General features: G+C 48.1%; 1 protein-coding gene across 3 annotated transcripts in view; it reads left to right on the top strand.

Moving 5' to 3' along the window:
• The window catches only part of TACC2 (transforming acidic coiled-coil containing protein 2), a 113035-nt gene that overhangs the window by 11203 nt on the left and 77806 nt on the right, over positions 1–24026 (top strand). The window contains exons 2-4 of one of the 3 annotated variants that reach the window (XM_021400254.1): positions 877–952; positions 9220–9392; positions 15343–20856. In XM_021400254.1, the coding sequence (XP_021255929.1) occupies positions 877–952; positions 9220–9392; positions 15343–20856 (5763 nt within the window). Of the gene's footprint in view, positions 1–876; positions 953–9219; positions 9393–15342; positions 20857–24026 lie in introns of those variants that run through there. The other 2 variants (XM_021400256.1, XM_021400255.1) reach the window with 2 other exon arrangements.

Raw genomic sequence — 24026 nt, 5'->3', positions numbered from 1 at the left:
AGGAGAGTGTGTGTAATATTCACCTCTCCGGTGATACAATAAATACAGCGAATTTAAATGCCTGAGCTCCAAAATGAAATGTCTACAACAAGAAGTAAATGTCTACAGCTCTGTTGTGCACATTCCTTTTGAGCAGCCTTTAAAACACAGCGAAAGCCATGGTGCCTGGGGGGGCACTGACTGCACAGCTGCTGGTGACTGTTCTGTGCTCTGAGGAGTTCTGGAAATTAAGTAATTAGAGCTGAACTAGAGTAAAACCAATAGTCATTAAGGTGGGCAGATCCTGTCAAGTGTAAAGAAAATGTGTTTTGGATCATAGAACTGTGAGCAGAATATTACCTCAGAAAAGCATGGTACGGCTTCAGCAATAAGGACAAAAAAAAATGCACTTTTTCGTTTTTAAAGTTGAGTGCACAGATGGAAAATTGTTTCTGTGACAGGAACAGCCAGGTATAACGTTGTGCTTCTAGGCAGAGCGAGGGTGCAGCTCAGTCCAGAGTCTCCAGGAAAGAAAAGTGGTTTGAATATAGTTAACATAATAAAGTTTTCATATGGGCTGTCCATCCAAAGGAGGTTTGGCAAGGAAAATGCCTTTCTGCTCAAATGACATGGGATAATCCAGAAGCAGAGCAACAAAGCTGAGTTTCAGGGAGTGTCCGTCAGCATAAGCAGAGCCAGTGTGGGAAAGGCAGCAGGGAGAGATTACAAAAGAGCTCTCGTCCCTAATCTGTGATTTAAAATCATTGTAAAACTGAAGGCCAGGAGGGGCAGCTGACAGGGTGACTGAGATGATGTCCCCCCAAAATGTCTAGCTTTTTGCTTTTTTGTCTTATTTTTTTTTTAACAGAAGACTTAGAGCTTTTTCTTTTCTTCCAGTGATCTGTTTAATTGCTCTGTGATACTGGACGTCAGCATCAGAATGGGCAATGAGAACAGTAGTGCAGAAAATCAGGTGAGTGTGACAGCATGATTGCCTTTCCCTTCCCTACTGCCCGAGAGCAAACCTTGCAGAAATCTGTTTCACAAATCATTTGCCTCGTGTTTATCTCCTGCTCCCGGTAACACTCATACTTAATTGCAGTCAGTGATGATTGAGGGCAACTTTTTGTTTGTTTGTTTTTCAATTTGGTGATGATAATGCTCCATCATGCCTCAGCACTGTGCGGGTGGCTGCTGCCTAGGGGATAGGAGCTGTAGGGATCCCAAGGAGTGCTCAGGGCTGTCCCCACCACCAGGAGAAGGGCAGCGGGGACAGCCCCAGGCAAAGGGCCCTTCCCTGGGGGTGGGGATGGGCCAAGATGGGTGCTGGCTGTCAGCCAACAGCTGTGCAGGCCTGATGTGGAGCAGTCCATGTTGGCCTGGAGTGGGGCCTAGGGCCATGGGCAGGGTGGGAGAGGACCTGGGGGGCAGCAGTGCCTCCGAGTGCCCCCAGGGCCTCAACGCACAGTAGTTCTTGTTGACAAGTGACCTTGGCGTGCTGATTCAGGAGTTCAAATCTACATGAGAAGAAGGGTGCTTTGTTAATGTGTGTTGCTGTTCGGTCATCTGTCCTTGAATTGTTGAACTGAAAGGAAGCCATGTGCTGTGGTTGGTCATGTACAATGGTATCAGAAGATATTATGTTGCTGTATGTTTGAATAAAAATCATGATTTGTTAATTTCAACAGTCAAAACACCAGAACGTTTCATCCTCTCTTTGTCCATATCTTATGGTAGATGGCAAAATGCATTTGGGTTCATTTTGTTTCCACTTCAGGTCTGAGTAAAGCCGCTACACCTTGGCAAAGTGGGCCCTCTCCCAACAATCTGTATTAAAAGTTAGCCAAATTTTGTCAGAAAGAGGTTTTTGAAAGAGCATTCTGCTGTAATTGTTGGTTGCTCTGGCCAAGTTGTATTGTTATCACAGGGTTTGGTCCCAACATTTTTCAAGAGTCAGGGACAGGAAGATGCATGCGTTGTTGATAGGTGGGCGGTTGGACTGGATGATCTTAGAGGTCTTTTCCAACCTTGGTGATTCTATAATTTCTATGATTCTAAGTAAATAATGGGAATGTCTTCTTCACTCAGGATGTTTTTGAAAGTCAGATGCTTTTCTTCAGGAGTTCTGACACTGAGAATGCTGCACTTAAATGCCATTACATTTATTAAGAAATGTAATAAAAATATCTTTTCTAATAAGGAAAGGAAGCTGTTTTCAGTCAAACAAATGCTAGAAAATCAAATTACTTTAAAAGTCACTATTAACAGAGAAACTACTGAAAGTAGCAACATCTTATAAGCCACTTAATCTGCTGAACAGTCATTGAGAAAGTATCCCTTAAAAACAGTCAAAATCGATATAGTCACTGGAATTTTAAAATGCATTTATTTTTAGTCAGAAGTTCCCAATGCAAATCGAGTCATCCTTATGCCGCCAAGCCAAGGAACACAGCAGGTAGTGTATGATGGAACTGGTTTGCATGGTTTGCATTTCAAAATGTTAGCATCAGGCTTGGCTGTTCTTTTTCTTATGCATCTGCTTTTGGCTTTTGTTTTCTGACACTAACTGCAATTTTGCGAGGCAGCGACATTTAAGTTTTCAGCAAGTTGTAAAAAAAAAATCTGGTTTCTTTTAACCTTTTTCTTTGGTAGCAATCTATGCTTAAGAGCAGCAGCCTGTATTTGACCCCCTTTGCATGTTGGCTTCCCTTTCCACTCTCCCACAATTGAAGTAGAGCAGTGGATGTTGTTATAGGCAGTACCATTTGACATGAGTTGTTGTTTCTGTTTATGTATTTATCAGAGAACACCATTCCCCAGCTCTCGCTCTCAGCTGAGCCATTTGGAAGCCATACACATGGTTTGCATTAAAGATGGGAGACTCTGCGCTAAGTTTAGAACTTTTTTAATAAGAGGGAAGATCTGCGGGATAAATACGCTACTATGAGGAACGTAGTAGGCACTTACAGAAAAATAAATACCCAATCTGTCTTTTAAAGACCAGATTCCAAGGAAAATATAATCTAAATTTAGTAGAAATGAGCAAAGATAATAAACAGATAAAATGAGGCTGGGGCCAGCAGTATGTTTAACAAAGTGATTTTACATACACTAACCACGGTCTGTTTTGCTCTAGCAGTGCACAAAGTTTGAACTGCTGAGAGATTTTAGGCTTGTGCTCTGCCCTATTAGCATGGCACATCTTGCTTCCGAACAAGGACCCGTCAGTGGCAAAGCACGTTGGCTTATGCTGAATTAAATCTAAGTTCTTTGTAAGATGCATTCTCCTTGAAAACAAAACTCCATGTGAAGATAAATATGTTTAAACTGAAAAAGTAGGAAGCTAGAAGAACTAAGATTCCCTGCTTTAGCAGAGAAAATGCATGGGAGGGAAAGGAAGTGTTCTTTAGTGGGAAGACCTCAGAAGTACTACAGTTTCTGGGACTCCTCAAGATCCCAGCAGCTGTGCTGCCCATCAGACACACCTCCCTTCAGTCACCCATTGGTACTGAGGAATGGCAAGGCCAGTTGCCATACACCAAACGTTCAAAAATCATCTACACAACCAGAACTAGGCTCCCAGTTTTATAGAGATTGAAGTATTACTGCTGCCCTAGACATTTCGATGGGCTCAGGTGCCATCTTCTAAGCACCACTTATAAAGGAAAGCAAGCTTATTACAACAAAACTAACCAACAGTTGGGCACCACAAAACTTTCTGGAGCTCCAGCAGGACAGATTTTCTAATACGCAGTGATGGTAGCCAAGGCTTCTAGTTCCTGCTACTCACAGTTCTGGGGTGGAGAGCTGTCATCTTTCACAGCCCTTCCCATGACTCCAGAAAAGACAAAGTCACTCAGTGCTTGTAGAGCCCTTTGAAGGTGCTGCCGAAATGAGCTCCTGGCAGCCAGCACTTTGTCCCACAGTGGGAGAGGGAATTTCAAAGCCAGTTACCACAGAAGTCATTTCTATCTATTTTGCTTTATCCTTTCTTCTCCTTGTTTTCTGAATAAGTAGGGAGCCAGACAAAGCTCCTTGTTTCACATCTATGTTGCTGTTCATTTCGTTTTCCTCATAAATCCTAATGTGTGGTTATCTTGTTTGTGCGTTCTTGTTTGCTTTTCACTGTGAGATGGGTAACACATGCATACTTGCTGGAGGGGCCATCACTTCTGAAGGGTTTATTTGTTTGTCTCAAGCATCACGCTGTGTTCCTGCTAGAGTCTCTCCATTTAATTGTTATAAACAAATCTGACTGCTGCCCAGTTCTGCAGTTAATATTCCACATTGTAACTTTTCCCATATTTCAACTTACTTAAGCCAGTGGATCTAGTTAATTGACATGGTTCTTCTTGCAGATCCCAGTATTACGGGATTAGCAGAGAATGCAGCGAGCCCACTAGCAGCTTCCCTGCCTTCAGTCTCCATTCCCATGGATAACTAGGCAAATTCCTCTGGGCTCTGGGGCTCATACTGTGTGTTTACATACTTCTTGAATAGTGCAATAACATCTGTATACATTCCATTGTTTATTTTCAATTGGCAACAAACATGCATTCCCAATTTTCTGCATAATTTCGTGCCTGTAGCATTTTAGTGAGGTGCACAATCACCCTACACGGGATACACTTCTTCTACTCTCTAAATTATCATTTTCTTTCACTCTTTCCATTTCACCTGTTGCACTTCAAGAGTGCACAAAACAGCAGACCTGCTCCACATCATTTTAGTCAACGTTTGTCTACTACGGAGTGGCAATGGCAATGTGCCCATTACTGGTACTTATATAGCTCCAGTTTATGTGCAGTCATTCATTAATGCTTACTTCCAATGACAGCTACTACTGCTCCGATGTTCTTGGAGAGTAACACCAAGCATTTGTTTCAATTCACACAGAAAGAACTCTGTCTGTTTTCTGAGAATTATGCATCCATATACAAATGGTCGCTAATGGCCGCTCTCAGCAATGGGCAGGTGCTGTGTCATTAAAATCAGAACTTGGCTCCACTGCATTGTGACAAAACCACGTTTTAGTGTAATTCTTCATATCTCAAATGCAGTTCCAGTTTGGCCTGATACATCGGTTACCAGTTAGTTCCTGTCCCATGAGTAGTATTTTTGCTGTTTTGACTGAAGTTCTGGTTGTAAAATCAATGGGCATTCATTCTCTAATTTGGTACCATTTCTGCAGACCATGAAGGATATAAACATTGAAAAACCTAATTCAGTACTTGGTAACTGTACTGGCAGAACAGCCAAACATAGAGCTAGAGGAGCCAGAAGGGAGCTCCTAAAGACTGCTTTGAAAATTGCAACAGCCTGTCCCTATGGGGACAGGGTGCTTGGAGCTGACCAACCAGGGCTCGGCACAGCCCCACCTGTTAAAATAAACTTTAAGAAGCTTGTAAGGGAAGATGCAAATTAAGGTAGGTTCTGGTTCATCAGTTGAGACTCATTATAGCTTGCTCTGTCTTTTCCCCCCGCATAAACATAGGTTGCTGCTGGGAGTGGAAACTTCATGTAATTCTTCCACGATTGCTTTCAGGTGCAGCCAGAGCTGGGCACGCTTGTGCTTGCCATAAGGGCAGCATGCAGGAAGGGATGCTGCCTTGGAGAGAGAAGGGGAGACAGCAGAGTGGTTACTTGCTTGGGGTGTGGCTTCTGGTATAGGCTGTCTAGCATTCCTTCTGTTGTTTGTATATTTTCTGTAACAAACTGAGTTTGTTGGTTTATTTTTTTTAAACTATGCTAGCTGCAAAACTACTGAGAGCCAATGTGTTCTGATTTTTAGTAAAACTGTTTCATAAAGTCTTTCTATTTTTTTTTTTTATAATGAGAATCCTTTTGTGAAGGAGGACGCTATGTTTGAACTGACTGTAGGGTGGATTCAGCTGCTATCTCCTGCAGTAAATCTCTTCAGGGACTGTGTGTGGTGAAACATCACAAATAACTGATTTGACACCAGCTTTCTGATGCTACTTCTGAACAAGAATATAGTCTTTTTAATTGTTTCCACAGATGTTCATTAAAAAAATTAAAAAAAAAACCCACTCTCTGTAAAGCAAGTTCGGCTCCTGATTTGCATAACTCTCTTAACTTAAGAAAAACTTGACAGAGAAAAGGAATTATGTTTTCCCCTTGGCTGGCACAGATTCACAGAGCGTATGCTTTTGTGATTATTTAATTGGCAAGTTAAATGTAGGGGTACGTAGCAAAACTTACTGGCCTATTGTTAAAAATCCTCTTTTGAGCTTCCCTTGAGAACATTGTTTCCTGGCCACGTGTGCTGCTGGGTGACAAGGCAAGAGGACAGCTTTGCTTCTTGGTCATTCCAGCACCCGGCTACTTGGACAGAAAGAAAGTGGCTGCCAGTGGTTGGCCCCCTCACTGCTCCAACAGGAGCCATACTGCAGAGATTGTTCTGATTTTCTGTTAAATTTGGCCATGTTGGGAACTTGAACAAGGCTCGGGTCTTTCTGTGACCAACTACAGTTGTTTAGGGATAGATGGGAGGTGGACGATAAGTAATTAAGCAGGAGATCCCTGGAAGCACAAAATTATTAAGATAATAGAAATAAAATAATTAAAAAAAAAATAAGCCTGCTGTCCCAACAATCCATGGGAAGTATTAGATGTAGTCTTCAAAATAGTGCACTTAATTATCTCTTGAGCTGAGGTTTGTTGCAGTCGTTCTCATCTTCTCAATGTGCCTCTCCCGCTGTGTTTTAATGTTAAGACTTGGCAGTACAGCAGGTAGAAGTCATGGCATGTAGGTGCTTCTCCCTGTCTAACAGGGATACACCCTGGTTGCGATAAGAGGAAGTGGCTGATCTCATGGAAGAGAGGTCAATAGGAAGCACTGTGTGGTACTGAGAGCCTAGTGCTCTTCAGCTGAGGGAAATCTGAGGTGCTGCTGGTAGAAGGGCAGAGAAGTGAAGAATTGTCTCTTCCAGCTGCTGGAGGCACCTGGACAAGTTTGTCAATGGGCCTAATTTCTTGGGGCTCTTCATGTGGTTCTCCCAGCACTGCTGGGGAAGGAAACGAGCTCGGTTTTCTCTGCAGCTGGCCTGGAAATGGTTCTTCACGGTGCTGCTGCTGTGAGATGTTCACTTGTGAGCCACCTCCAGGCACTGACACCTGATAACTGGCCTGGCTCAGAGTGTTTGCCAGCCCACAGCCCTGCCCGTGCCCTGCTGCTCCCAGCAGTGGTGCTGGGCCCGTCTGGTTGAGAGCTTTCAACCCCAGCATGATAGAAGTGCCTCTACTGGCTGCAGTCCTTATAGCTTTGTTCTCAGCTGAGAGCAGAGGGGTCTGGGCTGGGGAACACCAGTGGCTGTTGGTGGCTGGGCCATGGTTGTGTTCCAGCATGGCCATGTATAGCCCCACAAATCACAGTTTCCACCATTGGTTTTTTTCCTTGATAATTATGCATTTTTTTTTCCAGAGTTTGTTCTCTCTGCACACATCCATGCATGCTGAAATGAATTCTCTGTAATTTTTCTAATGCAAACAATAGCAAATCTTCCTAAAACCAAGTATCAAGAGCAAAACAAAACCCCGTAAGCTAACTCAACTCTTTTATTCTTCCTTTTCTTCCTCCTGGCTGGAAAAACCAAATTTACTTGAGCGTACAAAAAGTTTTTTGCTATATGCTGTGCTTTTGGGGCCAAGGTATATACTCAGATAAATACTGCAAATGCCAGATGTCAGCACATGCTGGGTAAGTGCTTAACAATCATGAAACCCAGAGACCTCGTTCTGTCCCAGCGGAAAGCGGTGTGATAAAGGGGACTTCTGCAAACAGAGCTGTAGTGAGGGGGTTCCTCTGGGGAAAGGGGGAGGATATGAGAGTTAATCAAATTTGCCTTAAATCTAAAGGAAGTCTTTTCATACTCTTGGAGTGCCCCGACCTTTTCAGTTGCTCATTACATGGGTTTTCCTTGTCTGCTGGCTGTCTCCTGTTCCTGTCTCTCATCAGGAGAAGCCTTTGGTTGTGTGAGGGCATGCCAGGTTCACAAAAGGAAGCGTAATTTTGGAAACAACGACTTTCCGCCACGGGAAACCTACTGACTCTATCTAGAACAAAATAAACCTAAAGCTTGAGAGTAAAATTAGAGGTGGGGGAGATTAATTGGAGTCGTGCAATGTGCTGTTTTTCTCTGCTGGATCTCTGAAGCAGTTCCCCTGTGGTCAGTGCGCACATTGAGGTGTCCTCACCTCAGGTGTGCTGTAGGCTTCCTGCAGCTACAATTTGATTCAGAGCTCTCAAAACAGTGACTGTACGTTGAGGGTGAGCTCAGCAAGCAGTTTTGCTTCTCTCTCAACATCTCCAGGGCATTTGAAATGGGCACTTTGTCATTCAGACTTCGTTTTTTGCTTTGCATTTGTTTTCCTCCTGTTCTCTTGTAATACTTGAAGAATATGCTCAGTTACAGTCCAAAGCAGCTTCTACCGTCTTCTCTACCTTCTAAAGATGCTTCTGCCATGAAACAAAACAAAAATACCCATAAGTTGTCTGCTGTGAGCAGCCCTAGGCCCTGCGGCAGCCTGCCCCATGGGCGCAGCCTGTCCCTGCAAGGCTCTGCTGCTCCCCAGAATGAAACCAGCAGTTTGCATTAGTGCTGTGGGTTTGTATGTTTTCTCCATGGGTGATGATCCTATGTAAATATTTCTCTGTGAGAAGAGGTGATGCAGCGTTATCAAATCTACGTAATAGATTTCCATAGCCACACGGCAGAAATGGCAGTTTCCTATGGCTGCTATCACAGAATTGCATTGTGGCAAGGAATCAAGCCGCCTGCATTGCTTCAATGACATTCTGAGCACCAGAGAACTGGGAGGGACATAATCTGGGCTTAGATTTGAATGTTGGATCGCCTGACATTGACGTCTCTAAATTGACTCCAAAGATACTGAGCAATAAGTATTTGCCAGGCTTGCGAAAAGAAGTGATACCCTCCTTGGGTAGAAAGGCCCCGAGCTGCTTTAGAACAATTGCTGCATTCTTCTCTCCCCGTTCTGTCCCTTACATTTAATTTTGGTTCAACCACTTCCTTCCTTATTTCTGCCATTAGAAAAAATAAAAAGGCTTGGCTTTGGAACCAGCAAGATCCATCAAAGCAACGACATGTGCCACAGGAGCTGTCTGTCAGAGAGCGCAGCAAAACTCTGTCAGATTCTCCAGAATTTCCTGCACTCCAAAAGAGCAGCGTCTATCTGAATTGTCCTATTTCCTTCCAGAGCGCTCTACAGGACTCAGAATTAGGCAAGCCACCGGGTGACGGGCACGACACAAAGAGGAGCCCCCAGGAAAGCAGGGTGGGGAGAGCTGGAGGTCAGCACGTCTCAGATCATCCTCCTGCTGCTGTGCAACCGGATAGGAGCGAGGCTCCTCTAACTCCAGGGACTGCGAGGTAAGAGAGAAAGTTTCTTCCTGTTAATGTAACTGAAACCTTGCTGATAGCTGGGGCTTGTTTGCTCATTTTCTGCTATTCAAAATCGATCATCCTGATGGATGGCGATGATGGTGGTCTTCAGAATAACCTGACCAGAGCAAGGCTACTTGCTGCTTACCAAAGTGACTTCCTCACCTTGCTGCATAGCTATAAACAAGGCTCTGGCTGTTGGAGTAACTCTTGGCCTAAACTTTCTATGCTTCTTACTCATACTGATAAACTCTTACCTGAGACAGAGGAATGTTGCCAAGTCTCTTGCACGGTCATATTGCTGTGAAGTAAGGCATAACTGTAAACAACTGCAAAATGCCATGCTCAGCTCTGCGTAACTCAAAAGTATTAACCCAGCTGATATTTATTAGTATCTTACTTTTCTAAATGTCTTCCTTCACGTGATGAAACCAATAGATCCACTTTCAGAGCTAACATATTCTCCAGGGGGATTAGGGATGGTAGGAGGCAACATCATTTGGCTCCTGTTAAATAACCCAAAGTGCAAACTTTCTCTGAAGCATTAATTCTTGAGCACTTGGGTTTCCTCGTGCTGCTAAGCTTCTCATCCGCTGTGGTGAAGTCATTGTCCAATACTGGTGTGATCTTTACATGGGGCTGAATGCCTTCCAGATCATCAGCACCACCTGGGATAGAATGATAAATGCATTTTAGAACAAGTAGCCATAATCTGCTGGTAGATGGGCAGGGCTCTTAGGATGTGGGCATCTCCTGAAGGGTTTTCCCAAACTTTCATTTGGATTGGAGATTTCACTGCAGAAAGACTGGCTGCATCTCCTTCAAGTGAATGTCACCAGAAGACATCAAGAAGCGTGCAGAGCCTTGTGTTTCCTGGCATTCCTGCTCCTCTATTAGGTTGCTGAGATATAAGGAACTCAGTCACACCAAATGAGATCCTGAGCGTGAGGTGGGGCTGGAGAGCTCACTGGGGCTTTCAATGCAGCAGGGAATGGTCCATCGTGCTGGGGAAATCTCCTCTGAGAATGCAGATAGCCATGAATGTGTTGCAGAACTGAGCAGTGAGTTGTGTTCCTTGGTTTGTTTCGCTGATCTTGGCCTTGCTTTGATGGCACCGAGAGAGAGAGAGCAAACACTCTTAAGCGTATTGCTCAAAGAATGGCATAGTTGCAGTTCTTTAGGGAGTCCATTCAAAATCTGAATACTAAGAATACGTAGCCTTCTAGCTGGCTAGGTCAGCCTTACCCTTCAGCATCCAAAATCATCGTTCCTGTGAGATGAGTGTTACGTGGGCGGGTCCCTGAGTCATTCGGAAGGGATTTGTGGGACTGTTGTTTCAGGAAGCATTCGCTGGGCTGGAGCTCAGGGGGTTGCTTTTTATTTAGCAGTGCTCCTGGAGCTGCTGGCACGCGCCTGGCTCTGGGTGGCTGCTGAGGTCTGGGCTGCCCCAATAGAAACAAAGGCAATGAGTGGAAGCAGCTTTGGAGTTTCAGATTCCAGGCTGCGTGTTTCAGCTTTCACTCCCCTGTGCTGCTCTGAATGCATCTTTTCCACCCTGAGCTGAACTGATAGAATCCTCTGACCTGTTGTGTTTGATTGGAAGATCTGCTGGTAGGAAACCACTGTGCACTTTTTTTCCAGCCTTCTGGGTGTCTTCCTTCCAACCTCCACAAATTCTCAGAGTGGTTCCAGCAAGCCTTAAATCCTCACGGCTTAGCATTGAAAATCACAGCATCATGAAGGCTGGAAAAGACCTCTCAGATTCCCAAGTCCAAGCCCAGCCCACCCCCACCATGCCCACTGCCCACGCAGTGCCACATCTCTGCAGTTCTGGGACACCCCCAGGGCTGGTGACCCCCACTTGCTGGGCAGCTGTGCCAGCTCATCACCGCTCTTTCTGAGAAGACATTTTTCCTAATATCCAACCTGAATGTCTGTGGCTCTTCTCCTAAAACACTTTGTTTTGGTCTATTTAAAAAAAAAAATCTCTAGTCGGTAGTGCTGTAGTTTGAAAAAAGAGCATGATCAGCAATTGTGAGTGAGATAATTATGTCACAGAAGTTGTCTAGCACTTTTAGCAAGCCCCAGGCTTTGTGCTGGAGATGTCACCGCGCCTTGCTGCCGGTGCACGCGTCCAGAGAATCCCAAACTGGACAGCCCAGGAGAAGCACTGCTTCCTGCAATTGAAAAGGCACACACCCAGCAGCAGCAGCACAGGGGATGAGCTCTCTGCATGGATGGACTGGCTGTGTTCCCAGCCCCACTGCTGTGCACAGATCCTGGGGGACCCGCAGGGCGCCGAGCCGTGGCCGCCCGCATCCTGGCGGCTTCCTGCTGGCTTTCAGGCAGGGATGGGGCGAGGCCTGGCCACGCTCCCCTTTCTTCATGTTAGAACAATCTAATTTGGTCGTATTCAAAGCGCTGCAATGCCTGTCTTTTTTTTTTATTCTGCATGTGGAACGGGGAGGTGCAAAGTGATTGGGGCTGGGGGGGAGGAGAGGGGACGGTTCCCAGGAGGATTATAGCTCGTTTTCCTGCTTCACTTTTTCCCGAAATCTTAGATGCACAGAGAGGGCGGGGGAATCTGGCTGATGTTAGCAGCTCTTTGGGGATGATGGATTTCTCATGTGTTTGTTTACAGTGAGAAGTTCACATCGTGTCTTGCTCTGCCTTTAAAGTGCTGGTTTAATTTTTTTTTTTTATTTTTTTTAAGGGGATGTGGGGATGATTTCTGTCTTCCTCACTCGTTTTCAATTGCTCAAGATTTTCTAAGTGACATCCCCCAGCACAGCGTATCCGTGTGTGAACTCAAGATGCGAACCCACGTCTCTGGTGTCTGAGGGGAAATGGAACAGGAACACTTGAGAAGCAGCCAGACCTGTGCCCTGGCCGCAGGGAGCTGTGCATCCCTTTCGTGCTCAGGTTTCAGGCTGTTGTGCTGCTGGGAATGCAGCCACTCGGGCCCTGAGTCACATCAGTTATGGATGGCAACTGCGTGTGACCTCTGGGTTTGATGGGCTTCAGCACTTGGTGCTTTCCCCTTACAAGTGGGGCTGGGCTAGGCAGGCAGAATGTTCTTTTAACATCTGCATTATGTTTTGGGAGGAAAACAAAGGAATAAGGAAAGAAAATTTTCTCTTATCCGTGATCTTATGTTGTTAGATCATCTCTTCTTTGTGGTCAAGGTTTAACCTCTGGGGGCAGCTCACCTTCCCCCCACACAGAGCAGAGAGCTGCTGTTCAGCTGCTGCCTTCTTATCCTGTCCCCTTGCCTTTGCTGTGGAAGGCAGAAGAATGCAATGGGCTTTGTGATGATGGCGGGTCAATGGGGCATGTCTCTTCCTCCTGATGTATTTATCAGAGCTGTGGATTTCTCAACATCCTTTAGGGTACACACCCGAAACAGAATCCAGCCAGCACTGTCCTAATAAACATCTCAATAACTGGCAGTGCTCTTGTGTTGGCCCAGGACATCTCTAACCAGACAAAATGCATTCTGAAGGTGGAAGGAATTAACTACAGCTATCAACTGGTAAATTTGCCATGCGTTTCCAAACAGGCAGCTTCTCAGTAATTTATATGAAACAAACACCTTGGATGTGCAGAGGTTTAACTTAGCTCTGTTGGTTGTTGTAACTGGAAGGATAGCATTCATGCAGTCAGTATGTTAAAACCCTAAAATTGGAAATCCATTGATGTATACTTAACTTCTAAGACATGGGAAAGGTTCTGTTGGATGTCTCTTGAGTGCAGTGAGACAATGGGATATTTCACATTAAATGTACACCTAGGCCTTCGTATGGCTGCATTTTATTTTTTACATATCAATTACGAGCAGCAATTATTACAAGCGTTAGTTATTCCTTGTGAAAAGGCTCCTTCTGCCCTGAGCTCTGACCAAACTATGAAGAACTCCAGCATTCTTTGATGCTTTCTTGTTTGAATGTTTTAAACAATTATTTAAAGCCATTTTTCCATTCAGATTGCCAACAAAAGAGATCGAGAAACCACAAGAGAAAACACATTTTTCCTGTATTTAAAAAGAAAATAACAAGTTTCATCATAGCTTGATGCTGTTCATACTGAGTTGTCTGAGAATACAGGCTCTCTACAGGTATTTATTGATTGTTCATACATGTTCATGTAGATTGGGTTTCCCTAAGGGGAAAATTATCTTCAGCCCATGGAGTCATTGCCCTGTCGTGTTCTTCCTTTTAGAGTGGAAGATAATGGGGCGAGGTGTGACCTTTGAGGCCACGTATTCCACCCTTCTGCTCTGACATAGGATCAGCTGTGCTTAAGTCATTCCCAGCAGATGTTTGGCTGATCACTAGAGATGCTGCAAATAGCAGGGCAAGATTACAGAAAGAGTGAGAAGATGTAGGATGTGTTCCCTGTATGGTTCTCCTTGCAACCCACGGCAGGAGGAGAAACAACAACAGAGACATGCAAACAGGTCAATCCAGACGCACTTCATTATGGTTGGAAAGTAAAACCTTTGTATTCCATGATAGGGCCGTGAGTGAGATGTTGAGGACAGATGAAGTAGCACAGAAGAGGAATGTGTGCTGCTTGGTTTAAAAGGCGATGATGTGAGTTGCCATCAAAGCATGTGCCAGGGCTTTAATTTTAACTCATTCGGTATACATCGCTTACAAAGCTGTCCAAAATCCTCCTTCATCGTCTCACAAGTAAAACAAACAGGATTTCAGCATTATCAAATGCCAGAAAAACGGAGCTGATTTGTACTGATAAACTACATAGCTCGTAGGATTGTTTTCTCCCCTTGAATCTGGAAGTTGCAAGCTTGCTGTTATTGAAGAAGTTACTACCAGCATGGCAGTAGGAAATTTGTGAGTTTTGCAACTGTACTGTAGCAAATGCAACTGCGTCAGACATGTTTGGAAGTATTTCATGTTTGATAGCTGCAAATACAAGTCCAGTGCAACAAAGAGGAGAGGTCTTAGAGAAACTTTGGTCAGCTAAAGTCTGCAAAATGCAAATGCATCATGATGCCTGTTCTGTGGAATGGACACTAACAGTATTTCGATCCCAGATTTATTGCCATGCTTTCCTAACTCAGCTGGCAGATGGGGTTACCCATAGATAGAGAACACCTTGTAAGCCATAAGGAGGAGCTGTTGCTGTGGGTGGTGTTTCCTCCCTTTTCCAGTGCTCAGCCTCCTGGAGCTCAGAGAGCTCCTCCTCCTCTAGGAACGGAGCTTGCTTCCAGATTGGAGGATCCTGGGCAAGTTAATTAGTAAGAAAATAAAGCTGCAAAACGAACAAGGAACCAGAATGGAGGTTGGCTCCTACTTTTTTCGTCCTATACCCAGCTCCATAAATCCATTTGACATCCACGTCATTTCTACTCCCGTTTTTACTCTAATCTGCAGTTGAACAGCTTGGGTACACGGAACGTGAATGCTGCCATGAGGTGACTGCACAGGCCATGTGGCTCTGCAGGCTGGGACCTTGGTCCTGCTGGTGACAAGCAGCTCTGCTGGCCAGCAGGAGGAAACAGGACAGATGGGCCTTCGTCTTCTATTACTCAATGCAATTACAGCTGTCCCTGTGGCCTGCACAGCCTTTACCTCCGTGCGAAGTAGCCCTCTAGAAAGGTGTTCTCCTTTCTGCTTCTCAGAGGTGCTGTTGTTTCCTTTGGTGCTTTTGTTGCTCCCTCGGTCTGTTAAGGGGAGCATCTGGCTGGGATTTGGGAATGGTTAAAATGCATGTCACGGTCATGATAGTCAGTAGGCAGGGACTGAGGTCATGTACCGGCGTAATGAGCCGCTGCAGTGTGTGCCTGGTGGTGTGTCCCTGTGAGCAGATTGCCTCAGTGCATGTCCTGCATGGCTTTGAAACGTCAATGGCATGAACTGTTTCTATTCTTTACTTCTTTTTATTGACGTGAAACAAATATTTCCACTGTTGGCAGCATCAGTGATGAAGGCTTCAGTAGCTCCAGTGCTGAAGATGAACCTGACCCAAATGCAAGCCTGTTGCCTTCCAAGGGGACAGGACAGCGTGGTATCATGCAAGAAGATGGAGGAGACACGGGCTCTGATGCCTTACAGCAAGCTGCAGAAGCAAGGGAGAGACATCTGCCTATCTCAGTGCCTGCAGAGGGCTGTTTGGAGGATGTCACAGCAGATCCTGCGAGCAGCAGTGACGTGTCACCAACCGCAAACTGCAACGAGTCAGTGAATGGCAAAGAAGAGGGAACAGCACGTGGTGTTTCAGAGGACAGAGGCCCCAGATGTGACCCCGCTGCACCTGCTGCTCTGAGAACTGATGGGAATGATCCTGGGAAGCCCAGCCCTCCTGCAATGCCTACGGAGACGCATTTGAGGGAGTTGGGGTGCCTGTGGCAGAGCGAGCAGCTGGGAGACACGGGGGAGCTGCAGGTCAGCACGTCCCCCCAGGGTGCAGGAGCAGGGGATTATTTTCCTGCTCAGAAGGCTGAGCAGGAGCCGGGATTTTGGGAAGTAGGTCAGCCACAGGCTGTAGTGCAGCAAGGTAGACAGAACACAGATGGTGGAGAGGGTCTGCTAATGAGAAAGGAAGCCTTAATCCCAAATTACCCAGTGACAGGAGCAGCTGTAAGTGCTGAGAGTTCCATAGCGAGGCCTGAGACCAGAGATGCCCACAGCCCGCAGATAGGGGCTGTAATGACAGGGAACGAGATAACCCCAGCTCCAAGGCAAGGAGAGCCATCAGAAGCCTGCCCTGTAGTGTCAGAGCTGCCTTCTGACCCCCCAAATCTCCTCCCGGTACCAAAGCTGGAAGAACCTTTGAGGGAATGTGTGCCTGGAAACGACTGTCAAGATCCAATGAGAAGCAAAGCGGTGGGAACAGCCTCCGAGAAAGATGAACCCAGTCCTCAAAGAGGGCTTCAAAAGGAGGATGAGCTCGTTAGTGCTGAGCCTTTATCGTTTAAGCAAGGGGAAGAACAAAAACCAGCTGTCACAACTGAAAGCCAAAAAGATGAAGCCAGTAGCAATGAAATCATAAAAGCTGACGTGTCTGAAGAGAGCTCTGTGCTTTCTGAAACGGAGAGCGTTACCAGTCCCACTGAGGACAGTTCCCTAGAAGGTAACAGGTTACTGCTGGAGGGATGTGCATTAAGTGGTTCTCTGAGCAGATCCACGGAGCTGAATCAAAAGGGAGCTGAATCTGTGAGCATAACAGGAGAGCAAGACAAAACACGAGCAGAAGAGGCACGAGCAGCCAGTGGGTTACCTGCGGGGTCAGGTGCGGCAGGAAGACAAGTGCCGAGCTCCCCTGGCATCCACAATGAGGATGCAAAAGAAACCCACCTGGGACACGGCCCCGAAGCACTCAGTCCTCGTGCCAAGGCTCCAGCAGATGACCTGAAGGAAGGAGCTGCAGGAAAGTCCCTGAGTGCAGAGGGTGACTTGGAATCCCCTGAAAACCACTCACAGTCTCTTGGCTGTAGAGCTGAACAGCAGCCGGGCGGAGGGAGAGCGGTCGCCCCGGGTGCCCTGGAGAGCAGGGGCAGCTCTGTGCCGTGCCCGGGGGCACAGTGCCCGCTGGGCTCTGCTTGCTGCCATGCAGAGGACACAGCTCAGGGCCAGCCAGGCCGTCATGGGGCTGAGGAGGTTTGTTCAGCCGGTGCACACAGTTCACCGCTCCTCCACCCTGAGAACAATGGCATTACGCTGAGTGGGCAGGGTGAAGCCTGGGAAAAGGCTCTTGCTGGAGAAGCTGTGTTAGGGACTGACTGCCAGACGGGCGGTCAAGGAGAGCCTGAGAGCAGCAGCAAGCCTGGAGAAAGCATGGAAACATCCACATCAAAACCCGAACTTCAGGGCTTAATTGATGTGGTGGAGACGGGGTGCTGCGCTGCGGGACACACCGAGGAACGAGCGGCTGCAGCTGGGCATGGCGAGGAGTGTGGGGAGAAGCAGCACGGCTCTGCAGGGAGCATGGAGCTGGCACCGGGCACCGAGTGCCAAGCTGCTGCACTGACACCAGCTCGGCAGGAGCAAGTGGCTGCAGAAAGTCACCACGATGCACAAACAGCCTTTGCAGAAACCTTGCGAGCTGGAGTTGGTACAGCAGAGCCTGCTCCTCATCTGGCTCACGTGGAAGGAGGGGGTGACAGCACCGAGGGGAGCAACCACCCCTCTGAGAGTGACAAGCACAGCTCTTTGGAGTGCTGTTTTGAAGACCTCTCTAAGCACGATGAGCACGGCCCTTCAGAGACCCTGCAGTGCAGTCCTGGAGACCTGCGAGCAAATGCAGATGTTCCGGCTGCTCTTCCCCATGTGGAGCAGATAGAGAAGTTGGTGACTTCAGACACAGGACTCGAACACCAGGCACACCAGTGTACACTGATGGCTGCCACGAGAGCGGATGAGCAGGAACACAAAGATGGGCCTCTAAACCTTGAGCAGCTTTCGGAACTAGCGGATCCCAGCAATGCGCCAGAACTGCCTCCAAACATGAATAAAGGAGCCCTGCTGGATCCTGCAGCATTCCAGTGCAGCTCCAGCACAGCAGAAGGAGAGGAGGATGAGAGCAGTGCCACAGTGTTGGAGGGTGCGTGCGGCAGCAAACACCTGCAAAACATTTCTGGTGTGACAGTGCTTAATTTGCAAAATTGCACCGAGCAAAACAAAACTGATCTCGGGGCAGAAGAAAGCTGCTGCAGTAAGCAGAACTCAAACAAGCCCAAGCAGGGCAATAATTCTTTGATCTCAGCCAGTCAGCGTGAGGAAGCATGTCGGAGTGATACGATTCCTAAAGAATCTGACAAGAACGAAGGGGCAGTCAGCCTCTGCAGGATGAAAGGCAGCGCTGGGGAGGGCCACGCTGCTGCTGTAGATGCTCGTCCAGGGATGCAGAATTCAGCAAGTGCCACTAACATACAGCAGGCTTTGCCCAGCGATCCTGAAATAGCATCTACTTCTGATAGTGCTGGGAGAAGTGATCCTCAAATGGCCAGCCCGGGAGCTCAAGGGGAAACGTTGTTGGCAAACAGCTCTGAAGAGATGGAGGGTGTGAGTGCTGCTGGGGGCCTCACCCAGGGGGGTGGGATCATGGAGATGAGTGCTGGGGACAATGCTGCTGTCAAAGAAATGAGCAACATGGAAAGTGCCAAAGGTCTGGGGGCAAAAAGGTGTTCTTCACCGCCCCACGAACACGGGGAAGAGATTCCTGCTGATAAGCCCCATAAATCCAGCTGCATGCAACAGGCGCCAGAGGAGCCTGGTTTGTGTCAAACCAATTTTACAGCCCCCTCTGCAGTGACCTCTGCATTCCATCATCCCAGCCAGCAAGCTGGAAGCAACGCCGACAGTGGTACCGAATCACTAAATAACAAGCTGGAAGCTGCAGATTGCCAGAACACCCAAAGTAATACTCACATGCAGATTGCTGCAGGTCCTCAGGTGTCCACGCACTCACCTGGAGCAGGCACATGGAAAGCAGAGAAGGCAGAAAACAGCTCTGCGGGGGGCATGCGTGGGGATGCAGGTGGTGTTCCAGGGCAGGGAGTTCGGTGTGACGGAGACACACAGACTTTAAATGTGGGGCAGAGCGCTGGAAACTTATCACAGTTTAATTCTGAGAAGCTGAAGAAAGAGCTATCTGCAATTAAATCCAAAGAAACAAAAGGTGATGTCAACTTCAAAGAGCCGCAGAGTGACAGCTCGGCAGAGCTTCTGCTCGCAGCCCCTGCTCTGGAAGGGAAGCTGCTGAGCCTTTCATCTGCTGGTAAACAGGGAGGCTGTAATGAGGAAATTGCAACCCGTATCTGTGCAGATGACAAGTACGGTGAGATCTTAGAGAAAGCTGGGAATGCAGAGCTAGGGGAAGGGGTTTTAAAGGGGAATAAGAACAGAAGGAGGGCAGAGAGCGGTGCTTGCAGGCAGGCTGCGGAGAGCCCTGTGAAGGAGCATGAGGCTGTGCCGTGCCTCTCGCTGGGCTCCAGCCTGCCGGCCTTCAGGGAGCACATCAGCCAGATATTCAGGCAGACAGTGCGCAGCACGCTGAGCACGGAGTTAGCCCAGCTGCCAGCCGAAAGCCATGCGGGCTGCACGCAGAGCCCGGCGGTCGAGGGCACGGTGCAACCGTGCACTGCTGGGAACTTCTTGGGGTCGGTCGAGGTGGTTGCTGTACCCAAGAGCCCCTTGCAGGCAGAGGGACCAGAGCTGCCTTTAGCTCAGTGCACGGCTCCTGGCTCTCTGCAGCAGGAGGACGCAGTGGCAGGGCTGCAAGTGGAGGGAAGCGGGCAGCCTGGTCTGGGCAGGGTTCCCTGCTCGGAGGGCTCTGCACATGCTGCGTGCGTGCTGGAGAACCCGCAGAAGGCAAACGCTGAGTATCCAGAGAGCAGTGGGATGGAAGTAGAGGCAGGGCTGCGTGCTGGCAGTGTAGAGCCTGCGTCGCTAATGAGCTTAGAGGGAAAGAAGCACGGACCGGCTGCATGTGATGGGGCAGCAGTTGAGAACTTCCCTTTGGAGGAGAAGCAACAGCCCAGCACAGCCGGCATCCCGACAGCAGAGGACTCAGAGGATGCTTCTCCCGCAGAGAGCTCAATGACGGAGCGCAGCGCAGAGCCACCTGAGGAGGATGTGAGCTGTCACAGGGAGCAGTGCCGAGATCCTGAGCCAAGTGAAGAGGGGAACAGGTGCAGTGGTCCGGATGCCGTCACGAGCGTTTCTGATGTGGCAGCTTCAGGTCTCCTCCCAGGAGGATCTTCCAGCTGTGAAAGATTGCCAGACAACGTTAGCATGTCACCTGGGGAAATTCAGGAGCCGGGCGCCCACTGCAGTTTTATACATGACATCAAGGCACAGAGTGACACACGGGTGATGCTGGATGATCCAGGAGACAGGGAATGCATGGGGACGTTAGAAGGTCCACAGCAAGAGGAGAGAGGAGCCATGCGTGAGTTAATGGATTACTTAAAAAACGAAGCCAGCCAGGATGTCTGCATGCACACTGATTCCCAGCTAGGATCCAGCGATGCGATGGAGGGAGATGTGCGGGAGAACAGTGACACAGTGCTGAGCTCGGCAGAGACAGGCGCCGGAAAACCTGGAGCTATTCCTGAGATGGACACTGAAAAACCTGGGGACATCCACGAAAGAGGCACCGAAAAACCTGGGGACAACTCCGAGACAGGCACAGCGAGGGTGGTGGTCACTGCTGAAGGTGGCTCGGTGTTCAGCAGCGATACTGGGGAGCAGGAGGCAGAGCTGCATGGAGACTGCTCCCCAGCCACCGCCGGGATGGAGCAGGGAGAGCAATCCCCATGTGCAGGCTCTGCTGGCACTGATATTCTTCTGAGTGGGACGGGCCCGGGGCACGAAGGCTCACTGCAGGATACCCAAAGGATGCTGTCCCCTGTCACATTCTTGGAGCCTGAAACATTTGACCTCAGCGCGCTTCAAGACACAGCTGTGGCAGGACTGCCCACTGACAGGTATTGTCTTTAAATTGCTGCATGACATGGTTGTCAGGTCCCCGGGGCTCGACAGGGACAAATGTTGGAGGTGGCCTTGCGCTGTCCAGGTGGGCAGGGCACTCACTACACTCCGAGATTCCAATTGAATCCCTCTAAATGTGGACTCAGTGAAAGAAAACTGCAGTCACGCATAGGGTCTGCGTGTCAAAGGTGTCCCACAGCCTGAGGAGGGCCCTTCCCACTGTCCCACTGCTGCCCCAGTTCCCTGCCCTCATCTGCATGGATGTGTCGGTGCTTCCCAGCACTCACATCTTGTAGCCTGAAGCGAGGCACCAAACAGCGCTTCCCAGCCCGAAGTGAGCAGGCTTTTGCCTGAGTTTTGGTTGACCCAGTTACATGAGACCTGCAGCACTTAAAAACAAGCCTGAGTACAGCCCAATTACTCGCAGTTAGCTGTCAGGCCGCCCTCTCATCCTGCTGCATGCTGGAATTGCACTGACAGTGCCTTTGATCACTGCATTATTCAGTGTTTCTAATGACATGGAGTTGTTTCAGACGTGAGTTCTTAGCTGGGACTTGTGGAGTGCAGGAATTGTTGCTTTTCCTTACTCTTTTTCAAAATCTAGCAGAAGCTAAGACTGTTTTTGGTGAGTTTCTACTTTGCTACCTGAATTCCCAGTCCAATGCACAGTTAATTCAGAAGAAATACGGTTTAGAAGCAGTGCTTTGCTGTCATCTGGGCTCGCTGCTGCTTTCTCTGTACCCCAGTGGGTGACGTTAGTGAGTGCTCTGCCTGAATGGGATCTTTTTGGGCGTCACCAGAAAATCACTAGTGAAAATATCTGGAGTGTTTCTGTTACTGGAAAAATGTAACCACCTGTAATTTACCAGCTCTTGCCCAGAGAGGTGGTGGTGCCCGTCCCTGCAGACACCCAAGTTCAAGGGATGGGGCAATGAGCACCTGGTGGGGCTGTGGGTGTCCCTGTGCATTGCGGGGGTTGGGCCTGATGGCCTTTAAGGGGCCCTGCCAACTCAAACCGTCCTATGAAAACACAGGGGGGTTCCTCCTGCGAGCCAGGGATGCAGACTCAATAGGATCTGGGTTTACAAGCAAAATGTGCATTAAAAGAATGTCACCAGTGCTGGAAGCCTGAGCTATGTGACTTTCTCTTTAGGCTCTGCCTGTAAAGTGACAATGAAATTAGAGCTGGTATTTCTCTCCGGTTCCTTTCCTCTCTTTGCATTTCCCTTTACGCGATGGAAGGCTTCCCAGCCCCGTAGCATTGAAATTACCCAAGTGCTCACTGGCACAGCCGGGTTCAGGAGCCTTTGGGGCTGTAACATGCATGTGCCTAAGCATGCGCCTTCCATCAGGGCGGTGCCATACTTTAAACAAATACCTGTGGCAGGCAGGGTGGGGCTCTGGAAACAGCTGCTGGCAATTCATGGAGCGGTTGCTTCATACTTGTGTAAGCTCCAGGAATGCATCATCACCTGTTCTTGCAGTGGGAGGGTCAGTGCCAGCAGCAGCTGCTGCTCTGGACTGTGGCTGTGAGTGGGGCTGTGTGGGACACAGGACATGCTGCAGCTCCTGGGGCTCATGCACTGGGGACTCAGGTAGAGGGGAAGCTCTGCTTCTGGTCAGGCTTGGCTCTTAGAGGAATGTGTGTTTACAGTAATACAGGTGAGAAGCAGAACGCATTGGTTCAGTTGGGCTCAGCATGCTGACTGCTCTGCAAAGCTGGTTTTGAAGAGGTGAATTTAAATCGTGTGCTCTGGGCACAGCGCTTCTAGTCTCAAAGTTTCCAGTCGTTTATTGCCCTCTAATCACTGAAGGGGATATACTACTATAGCCATGCAGAAAACCTAAGAGCTGAATGCAGGGATTTAGGCCTGATGCAAGAAGTCCAGGGAGGAAGAACACTTCCATCTCCCTCAAAAATAAACAAATTCAGGTTGGATATTAGGAAAAAATGTCTTCTTGGAAAGAGTGGTGATGCAGTGGCACAAGCTGCCCAGAGAGTGGAGGAGTCCCCATCCTTGGAGGTGTTCCAGAGCCATGGAGATGTGGCACTGAAGGACGTGGCAGTGGGCATGGTAGGAGTGGGTCAGGGTTGGACTTGGGGGATCTAGAGGTCTTTTCCAACCTGAATGATTCTATGATTCTATTAAATAAATAGAATAGTAAGAAGTATGTTACATTTAGGAGAAGGAAACATGATGTTCTGGATTATTTTAGTCCTGTTTCTCCCACCTCTACTGGTTCTGTGCAGCGTGGAGCTGCAGGGGTGCCCCATTACAAGACTCCTCATGTAGAAACCACATGGAGCAGCAGAGCTGTGCTCTGACTCTTCAGTTCTCGTTAGGATTTCTTCCTGTAGTGGAAGGAGGAATTACTTCTGCTGGCCATGGCTCTGAGCAAGGTGCTCTCATGAGGAGCAGCAGGTGCAGGATCAGCCCAAAGCATTCCTGCCCTACCTGCTGAAGCGGTGGGGAAATGCTGAGCAAATAAGAAGAGCTTTGGTGTTTCAAGGCAATAATATATCACCATTCCCTTCAAATCTTCAGCAAAAAGAAAAATTATTTTTGGAAGGAGGCTGTGGCAGAAGCACTGGCCGCACTTTCGCCTGCAAGGTCCCTTACTGCTGTCCCCTGGCTGCTCCACTTCCTTGTCCGAGTTGTACTTGGGAAAGAACAGGACTTGTTTCTTTGCCTCTTTCAGTAATGTCTGCTCCATATACTTCTTCATTCCATTATGGGGAGAGAAAAGAGATCTGCACGTGTCCGGGGAGTTTTCTTACCTCGTGCCACTGACATGCATCTGCTCGCATTGTGGGTATGGCAGATGTTGAGCAGAGCACGGATCCAACCAGCAAGCGATGGCAACATCTTGGAGGTGTTTAGAGATGGTGTGGTGTTTCCTGATGGCTTTCCATAATTCTGCCATCTACTACATGCAAAGTGCACCTCTTGGAGACAGTGCTGAGGGAGAAATTCATAGCAGTCCTTATTGCAGCAGTCCATGGAGGGTTCTGTGGAGTTGGCTGACTTGTCTAAGCAATACTCTCACATGGAAAGTGCATTACAGCAATTGGCATCAGCAAAGAGACTGGAAAAATGTTCTGTGGCCTATGCATGCATCAGATAAGATCTCTAAAGTTGGTCCAGACATACTTCTGTGTGCTTTG

This window comes from Numida meleagris, chromosome 5, assembly GCF_002078875.1.
Source record: "Numida meleagris isolate 19003 breed g44 Domestic line chromosome 5, NumMel1.0, whole genome shotgun sequence".
In the NCBI taxonomy this organism is placed as follows: domain Eukaryota; kingdom Metazoa; phylum Chordata; class Aves; order Galliformes; family Numididae; genus Numida; species Numida meleagris.
Note: the sequence above shows the minus strand (reverse complement) of the source record. Positions and strands in the feature narration are given on the sequence as shown.